General features: G+C 43.3%; 1 protein-coding gene across 1 annotated transcript; it reads left to right on the top strand.

Annotated features, from left to right (window-relative positions):
* The first annotated feature begins 207 nt into the window (after positions 1-207).
* Positions 208-8,056, top strand: selenok (selenoprotein K). The gene is made up of 5 exons (XM_029720042.1): positions 208-305; positions 737-827; positions 969-1,049; positions 3,170-3,265; positions 7,756-8,056. The coding sequence occupies exons 1-5, from the start codon at positions 287-289 to the stop codon at positions 7,757-7,759; spliced, it is 291 nt and encodes a 96-aa protein (XP_029575902.1). The 5' UTR covers positions 208-286; the 3' UTR covers positions 7,760-8,056.
* The last annotated feature ends 1,525 nt before the right edge of the window (positions 8,057-9,581 follow it).

Below are 9,581 nucleotides of genomic sequence, written 5' to 3'. Positions count from 1 at the left end.
TGTAGCTCGTTGTGTAACAACACAGTATTAATTTAGCAAGACAATGCAAGTGTCTGCTAGCTAGGTGCTCAAAAGTGAATTACAGACAGTGCTGCAAAGTGAGAAAGCAACTTCAAACGTGAGTGATAGAAGGTATCATAGTCTGACACAAAATATACACCGCAGAAGAAGAATAGGCCTGCCTAATCAGGTGGGCGGGGCCCTTGGGAGGGTTCATTTTACGAAGTGACGTATACACCGGATGCGGAAATTTAGCAGCGAACAACAGTAGTTGGGAGCTGCAAAAATGGTGTACGTGGCGAATGGTTAGTGGTTTATTAATATTGTTGTAATGTATGTGTCTATTGTTTCATTAAAGTCGCTAATTAACATACACATCGTAGTAATTCATCTCTGCGAGCTCACTATGTCTTCACCTTTCGCTAGAAATGCGAAATGATGCTAGCTAAGTAGCTAACATTAGCTACGACAACAAACAGTTACGATAGACAGCAGCAAAATAAGGCCTGGCTATATAGCTATCTAGTTAGGCTTCTTCTGTGTGTGTCTCTCCAGTCTTCGCTATTGATTTGTAGGCATGTAATGTTGGTGAAATATATATAGCCTCTGAGTTGTTTAATGCTGGGCCTGAAATTAGCACCTGCCAATGCTAGTCACACTGGCTGATGGACCAAGAGGCTAGTTCCAGGTGTTATAGTTTGGATATAATCACTAACAAGTTTTCCTCTCTTATCAGGTCAGGTCCTGGACAACAGAAGTCAGTCTCCATGGCGAATGTCGTTCCTCACTGATCTCTTCTGGGGTGCTGTGGAGTTCATTGGCTTGTTGTAAGTCAGCAGTCAACACAGAGGCATCTGTGCATTCGCATGGCACTAGCAGTGCATGTGGCTGTGAAGATGATCATTTAGAAAGTCAATTATAGGCCTTGTATACAGAGATAATCATCTGCTTTGATTTTTTTTTCTCAGTTTCCAATCCCTGGTCCAGCCAGATCTGACAAAGAGGGGTAACTCTGGCTCATCCTCTGCAGGCTACAGTGATGGCAGAGGGTAAGTCCCTAAGGTCCAAACAGAGAGTTAGTCTACTTCCCATCATGTCAGGCTGACGTGGCAATCTCAAAACACTTCTAGTGCAAGACTAGGGCTTTGTAATGGTTAAGATGAATGACTTTAGAAATAATTAGTGGCAATATGTAACTTTTTGGGTGACCTGACCAAATTTACATAGAAATGTAGGTTATAGATCTATCATTTTACTTGAAAGCTTCTAAGAAGCAGTAGATATGTTCTATGTGCGCTATTTCTATGCTTCCCGTTTGTAAGTTATTTTTGTTCTTCATATTTTACTTTCCATTTTGTACACTATCTTCAAACAGCTGAAACAACAATATATTTGGTTATGGAATATATACAGTACCTGTCAAAAGTTTGGACACGTACTCATTCAAGGGTTTTTCTTTATTTTTACTATTTTTTTTACATTGTAGAATAATAGTGAAGACAAACTATGAAATAACACAGAGTCATGTAGTAACCAAAAAAGGCTTAAACAAAATATATTTTTCAAAGTAGCCACCCTTTGCCTTGATGGCAGCTTTGCACACTCTTGGCATTCTCTCAACCAGCTTCATGAGGAATGCTTTTCCAACAGTCTTGAAGGAGTTCATTCCCACATGCTGAGCACTTGTTGGCTGCTTTTCCTTCACTCTGCGGTCCAACTCATCCCAAACCATCTCAATTGGATTGAGGTTGGGTGATTGTGCACTCCATCACTCTCCTTCTTGGTCAAATAGCCCTTACACAGCCTGGAGGTGTGTTTTGGGTCATTGTCCTGTTGAAAAACAAATGATAGTCCCACTAAGCGCAATCCAGAAGGGCTGGGCGTATCGCTGCAGAATGCTGTGATAGCCATGCTGGTTAAGTGTGCCTTGAATTCTAAATAAATCAGTGTCACCAGCAAAGCACCGGCACACCATCACACCTCCATGCTTAAGGGTGGGAACCACTCATGCGGAGATCATGCATTCACCTACTCTGCGTCTCACAAAGACACGGCGATTGGAAACAAAAATCTCACATTTGGACTCATCAGACCAAAGGACAGATTTCCACCGGTGTAATGTCCATTGTTCGTGTTTCTTGGCCCAAGCAAGTCTCTTCTTATTGGTGTCCTTTAGTAGAGGTTTCTTTGCAGCAATTCCACCATGAAGGCCTGATTCATGCAGTCTCAACTGAACAGTTGATGTCTGTTACTTGAACTCCATAAAGCATTTATTTGGGCTGTAATTGCTGAGGTTGGTAGCTCTAATGAACTTATCCTCTGCAGCAGAGGTAACTCCGGGTCTTCCTTTCCTGTGGCGGTCCTCATGAGAGCCAGTTTCATCATAGTGCTTGATGGTTTTTGCGACTGCACTTGAAGAAACATTCAAAGTTCTTGACATTTTCCGGACTGACTGGCCTTCATGTCTTAAAGTAATGATGGTCTGTCATGTCTCTTTGCTTATTTGAGCTGTTCTTGCCATAATATGGACTTGGTCTTTTACCAAATAGGGCTATCTTCTGTATACCATCCCTACCTTGTCAAAACACAACAGATTGGCTCAAATGCATTAGGAAGGAAATTTCACCAATTAACTTTTAACAAGGCACACCTATTAATTGAAATGCATTCCAGGTGACTACCTCATGAAGCTGGTTGAGGGAATGCCAAGAGTGTGCAAAGCTGTCATCAAGGCAAAGGGTGGCTACTTTGAAAAATCTCATGTAATATAATTTATTTGTTTTACACTTTCTTTTGGTTACTACATGATTCCAAATATATTTCATAGTTTTGATGTCTTCACTATTATTCTACAATGTAGAAATTAGTCAAAATAAAGAAAAACCCTTGAATCAGTAGGTGTGTCAACATTTGACTGGTACTGTACTTCACAGCAGTTTAGATGGTACAATGATTCTCTACACTATAGTAGCTTATTTTGTCACTTGCACTGAAATTAGGCGCACTATTAGAGTTCTAGCAACCAGGAAATGGTGGAGCGATTTCTCCATAGTGCAACTTTTAAGATTGTCATGTTGATGCAGAATAAGGGTTGACTGACTTCATTATGACAGTGGACAAGTGTTCCGGTGTTCTAACATTCCCATGGCTGTCTTCTCTCTTCCACCAGTCCCCCTGGACCCCCTGGTGGCCGGAGGCGGATGGGGAGGATAAACCACGGTGGGGGGCCCAGCGCCCCTCCCATGGGGGGAGGAGGATGAGGAAGGTGAGGGAGATGTGGTGATACAGGCCAAAGTTATCATAAAGGTGTCTGCATGCTTCCCAGTCGGAAGAGTTTGTGCATTTTGAAAGTATTCAGACCCCTTGACTTTCTCTACGTTTTGTTACGTTACAGCCTTATTCTAAAATGGATTAAATATAAAATGTTCCTCATCGATCTAAACACAATAGCCCATAATGACAGCGAAAACAGGTTTAGACATTTTTGCTAATTTATTAAAAATAAAAACAGAAATACCTTTACATAAGTATTCAGACCCTTTGTTATGAGACTCAAAATTGGCCTCAGGTGCATCCTGTTTCCATTGATCATCCTTGAGATGTTTCTACACCTTGATTGGAGTCCACCTGTGGTAAATTCAATTGATTAGACATATATTTGGAAAGGCACACACCTGCCTATATATGGTCCCACAGTTGACAGTGCATGTCAGAGCAAAAACCAAGCCATGAGGTCAAAGGAATTGTCTGTAGAGCTCCGAGACAGGATTGTGTCGAGGCAAAGATCTGGGGAAAGGTGCCAAAACATTTCTGCAGCATTAAAGGTCCCCAAGAACACTGGCCTCCATCATTCCTAAATGGAAGATCTTTGGAACCACCAAGACTCTTCCTAGAGCTGGCCGCCCGGCCAAACTGAACAATCGGGGGAGAAGGGCCTTGGTCAGAGAGGTGACCAAGAACCCGATGGACACTATGACAGAGCACCAGAGTTTCTCTGTGGAGATGGGAGAACCTTCCAGAAGGACAACCATCTCTGCAGCACTCTACCAATCAGACCTTTATGGTAGAGTGGCCAGACAGAAGCCACTCAGTTAAAGGCACATGACAGCCCGCTTTGAATTTGCCAAAAGGCACCTAAAGACTTAGACTTTGAGAAACAAGATTCTCTGGTCTGATGAAACCAAGATTGAACTCTTTTGGCCTGAATGCCAAGCGTCACGTCTGAAGAAACCTGGCACTATCCCGACGGTGAAGCATGGTGGTGGCAGCATCTTGCTGTGGGGATGGTTTTCAGCCGCAGTGACTGGGAGACTAGTCAGGATCAAGGCAAAGATGAATGGGGCAAAGTACAGAGAAATCCTTGATGAAAACCTGCTCCAGAGCACTCAAGTCCTCAGACTGGGGCTAAGGTTCACCTTCCGACAGGACAACGACCCTAAGCACACAGCCTAGACCACGCAGGAGTGGCGTCGGGACAAATCTCTGAATGTCAGTGAGTGGCCCAGCCAGAGCCCAGACTTGAATCTGATCGAAGATCTCTGGGGAGACATGAAAATATATGTGCAGCGACACTCCCCATCCAACTCACAGAGCTTGAGAGGATCTGCAGAGAAGAATGGGGAAAAACTCCCCAAATACAGGTGTGCCAAGCTTGTAGAGTCCTACCCAAGACGAAACGAGGCTGTAATCGCTGCCAAAGGTGCTTGAACAAAGTAGTGAGTAAAGGGTCTGAATATTTATGTAAATGTAATATTTCTGTTATAGTTTTTTTTTTATAAATCTGCAAAAATGTATAACCTGTTTTTGCTTTATCATTATGGGGTATTGTGTTGATTGATGAGGAACAAAAAGTTGAATTCATTTTAGAATAAGGCTGTAATGTAACAAAATGTGGAAAAAGTAAAGGGGTCTGAATACTTTCTGAATGCACTGTCTTATGATGCCATTTGTGACGTTTTTGTTCATTTGGGACTCCGGTAAGGGTTTTTTCTACTGTTCGGGGGCACAGTTTTTGAGGCAACGCCCCTTCGGCGGTGATTGGTCAAGTCTTTTGTTGTCATTCAACAAGAGACGACTCGTTTTCATGCACATTTTTGATTGAGAAACACTGCCCCAAACATCTTTGTTTTATGTAAAATTGCGTGACTAAGATTCCCTACGCAAAAACCTCAAAATGAATGACCAAAAGTATGTGGACACCTGCTTGTCAAACATCTCATTCCAAAATCATGGGCATTCATATATGGAGTTGGTCCCCCCCCCCCCTGCTGCTAAAACAGCCTCCACTCTTCTGGGAAGGCTTTCCACTAGATGTTGGAACGTTGCTGCAGGGACTTTCAGCCACGAGCATTAGTGAGGTTGGGCGATTAGGCCTAGCTCACAGTCGGCGTTCCAATTCATCCCAAAGGTGTTCAATGGAGTTGAGGTCAGAGCTCTGTGCAGGCCAGTCAAGTTCTTCCACACCGATCTCGACAATTCTGTATTGGCCTCGCTTTGTGACATGGGCATTGTCTTGCTGAAACAGGAAATGGCCTTCCCCCAAACTGTTGCCACAAAGTTGGAAGCACACAACCGTCTGCAATGTCATTGTATGCTGTAGCATTAAGATTTCACTTCACTGGAACTAAGGGGCCTAGCCCGACCCATGACCCAAACAGTCCCAGACCATTATTCCTCCACTATGCATTGGGACAGGTAGCATTCTGGCATCCGCCAAACCCAGATTAGTCCGTTGAACTGCCAGATGGTGAAGCGTGATTCATCACTCCAGAGAAGGCGTTTCCACTGCTCCAGAGTCTGTCTGTACTGGGTCTGAAGTTCAAATGTATGCAGAATATACAGTGATATATGTGCATGCAATGAGCAAACAAGCTGCACAAGAGCTCAATCTAATGGTCCATGTTACAAAGTGGCTCACTGTCTCATGTTTGCATCTAAATGTGAAAAAAACTGTCTGCATGTTCTCCAGAGGGCAACTGATGCCACTGAGCCAGATGTCTATATGTGAGGGGAGAAGCTCCAGGTGGTATCTGATTTTAAGTACATTGGCATCATAGTTGATTCTGACCTCTTTTTAAAAAGGTGAAAAAGGTAACAAAAATAACCAAGTCAACATAGCTAATTTCCGATTCACACAATTGTTTGACTACAGAGGTAGCAAAACTGTACTTGAAATCTATGACACTCCCCCACTTAACATACTGCTTGTCTAGTTGGGCCCAGGCTTGTTGTACAACATTAAAACCCATTCAGTCTGTCCACAAACAGACTCTCAAGTGCTTGATAGGAAGCCCAATAGCCATCATCACTGTTACATCCTCAGAAAGCATGAGCTCCTGAGTTGGGAAAATCTCGTGCAATACACAGACGCATGTCTTGTATTCAAGATCCCAAATGGCCTTGCTCCCCCTCCACTTAGTACTTTTGTTGCAACCGAGGACAGGCAATTTTTATGTGCTTCAGCACTCGGCGGTCCCATTTCTGTGAGCTTGTGTGGCCTACCACTTCACGGCTGAGCCGTTGTTGATCCTAGACGATTCCACTTCACAATAACAGTTGACCGGGGCAGCTCTAGCAGGGCAGAAATTTGACAAACACACTTGTTGGAAAGGTGGCATCCTATGACGGTGCCACGTTGAAAGTAACTCAGCTCTTCAGTAAGCCCATTCTACTGCCAATGTTTGTCTATGGAGATTACATGTCTGGTGAAGACCTGCCTTATAACAGGACTACAAGCCCTCAGTCCAGCCTCTCTCAGCCTATTGCGGACAGTCTGAGCACTGATGGAGGGTGTGTGTGTTCCTGGTTTAACTCGGGCAGTTGTTGTTGTTGTTGCCATCCTGTACCTGTCCCGCAGGTGATTTTCAGATGTACCGATCCTGTGCAGATGTTACATGTGTGCCACTACGAGGACGATCAGCTGTCCGTCCGGTCTCCCTGTAGCTCTGTCTTAGGCGTCTCACAGTACGGACATGGCAATTTATTGCCCTGGCCACATCTGCAGTCCTCAGGCCTCCTTGCAGCATGCCTAAGGCACGTTCACGCAGATGAGCAGGGACCCCGGGCATCTTTCTTTTGGTGTTTTTCAGAGTCAGTAGACAAGCCTCTCTTTAGTGTCCTAAGTTTTCATAACTGTGACCTTAATTGCCTACCGTCTGTAAGCTGTTAGTGTCTTAACGACCGTTCCACAGGTGCGTGTTCATTAATTATGGTTCATTGAACAAGCATGGGACACCTTGTTTAAACCCTTTACAATGAAGATCTGTGAAGTTATTTGGATTTTTACAAATTATCTTTGAAAGACAGGGTCCTGAGTTTATAATGCATCTTAGATGAATTCTGCCTATTTTGAGGAAGCGTCTCAAAATGGACAAACAGTACTAGTGCTGCTTTTTTATTTTTCAAGAGAATGTCTTTTAAGCCATAAGACTCTTGAACAGCTAATCAAAGGGCTACCCAGACCCCTTTTTTACGCTGCAGCTACTCTGTTTATTATCTATTCATAGTCACTTTACCTCTACCTACATGTACACTACCGATTTTAAAAGTTTGGGGTCACTTAGAAATGTCCTTTTGGTTTTTGAAAGAAAAGCACTTTTTGTCCATTTTACAATAGCATCAAATTGATTAGAAATACAGTGTAGACGTTGTAAATAACTATTGTAGCTGGTAATGTATTAAGTAATATATTACTGTGAATATGTGGTAGTGTAGAACATAACTACATTGTTTCGTGTTCCCTGTTCCTCTCCATAGGTAAACGCCTACACATTTTTGTGTAGGCGTGGGTTGTGGCACACCGGCTGCAGACATGTAGCCTCATTTAGGCTGCAATGAAGTGCATGTGTGCCAGCCCCCATCCTCTACAGCTGCCTCTGCTCACCACAGACTCCTGACGCTGCTCTGGGAATTCCTACACGTAGGGGCCAGGGCGGCCGATACGGCAGCTTCCTGTTTCAGACCCCTCTTCTTGTCCCATTGTGAATCATATCACATCCCTCTCCGAAGCTGTAATATTTTTTGTATCCCACTGTTAAATAAAGTCCTGTGCTGTATACCTCTGTACTTTGTAAGAATGTTGAGAGCAATGTGTTGAAATGTAATTTACTAGGGGCATGATAAATATAGGTTCACAGTTTAGCTTCCTTCCCAAGTCCTTACCGGTACTCAATCTCGGATCCGCTGCCTCGCAAACACACTTGACCACCAGCTTGACAACGTCTTAGCTAATTGCACTATAGGAAAGGTACCACAGTTGATCATTTTACCAAGTTAAATATGCCTCGTATCTAAAAATGTATTGGCACCTACATATGCTCTGTAAAAATAAGTGAAAACGGTAAAAATCCTATTTTTCAGAAATAAATATAGCTTTAATTTAAAATCAACATCCACACAAATACTAAAATAGAAACTCGGAACAAAATTACAGATTTAATCCATCACTACGTTAAACTGTCCAAAAGACACACATGCTGTACACGTCTATTAAGAGTACTCAATATAAAGTACCAAGGGAGAGATGTTTGAAGCCTACGAGGGTCATCGCCCAGGTTAAGCATTTGCATTATCTTGTGTGTCTGGCAATGTCTTTCTCAATGAGTGTTACCTTTGCCAGTGTTCTGTCATCAAGGTAACTGGCTTCTCCCTCTGTTCCGGTTGGTTCTATTCTCTGAGGTTCACCAGACGGACGCGGCCCTCTCCCTGAGCATGCGCACCCCAAAGCGTTGGCACACTCTGGTGGATCCACATCTCCTGGGTGGTGTCCAGGCAGGCCAGCACCGAGCCCCCCTTCCACAAGACCAGGCAAGGGTTCATGTCCTGGAAAACGCAAAGCGGCCATTAATTACTGCTGCTTGCAGTGTGTGGCACACTGAAACTTAAACCATATTGTATTTTATGCTCACTGTATAACAGACTGTATCAAAACCCTGATCTTCAACATGACTATACAAGCTGTTATAGGACAGAGTTTTGAAGTAGTGTTTCCATACCACAGCAGTTGATGCTGTGCAGGATGGCTTTGTCCAAGCCAAGCGCTTTGCCCTCAAACTGGGTCAAGTAGGTAGTGTTCATTAGGGATTCATATTTTCCTGAAATTCTACCAAGTTTCAATACCAGGAACAATTCATATTTATCCCGAGAATCCTGGGAAATACCACAATCAGAAGCGCCAATTTAAAACGTTTAAAACCAAGATATTGTCACTGCCCTGGTTCTCCCAAAATAAGCAGTGGTGTAAAGTACTTAACTGAACAAGAGCTGTCAGATTTTATGGCACTACTCAATGACATGGATCCCAATCTCAAATTTACTATTGAAAGTGACACTCAACGCGTTCATTACCTCGATATGTGGATTGAGAAATCAAATGGAACCCTGTTTACAACTCTGTATCGAAAAGAAACAGACAGAAATACTCTATTACAGGGGGACAGCTTCCATCCTGAGCCATTAAAAAGAGGACTTCCTAGAAGCCAGTTTTTCAGACTGCGCCGTATATGCTACTCCAATGATGATTATCTAGAAAAAGCAGCGGAGATGCGCATTAGGTTTCTAAGAAGAGGCTATTCGCCACAATG

Source organism: Salmo trutta, chromosome 28 (genome assembly GCF_901001165.1).
Source record: "Salmo trutta chromosome 28, fSalTru1.1, whole genome shotgun sequence".
Lineage (NCBI taxonomy): Eukaryota > Metazoa > Chordata > Actinopteri > Salmoniformes > Salmonidae > Salmo > Salmo trutta.
Note: the sequence above shows the minus strand (reverse complement) of the source record. Positions and strands in the feature narration are given on the sequence as shown.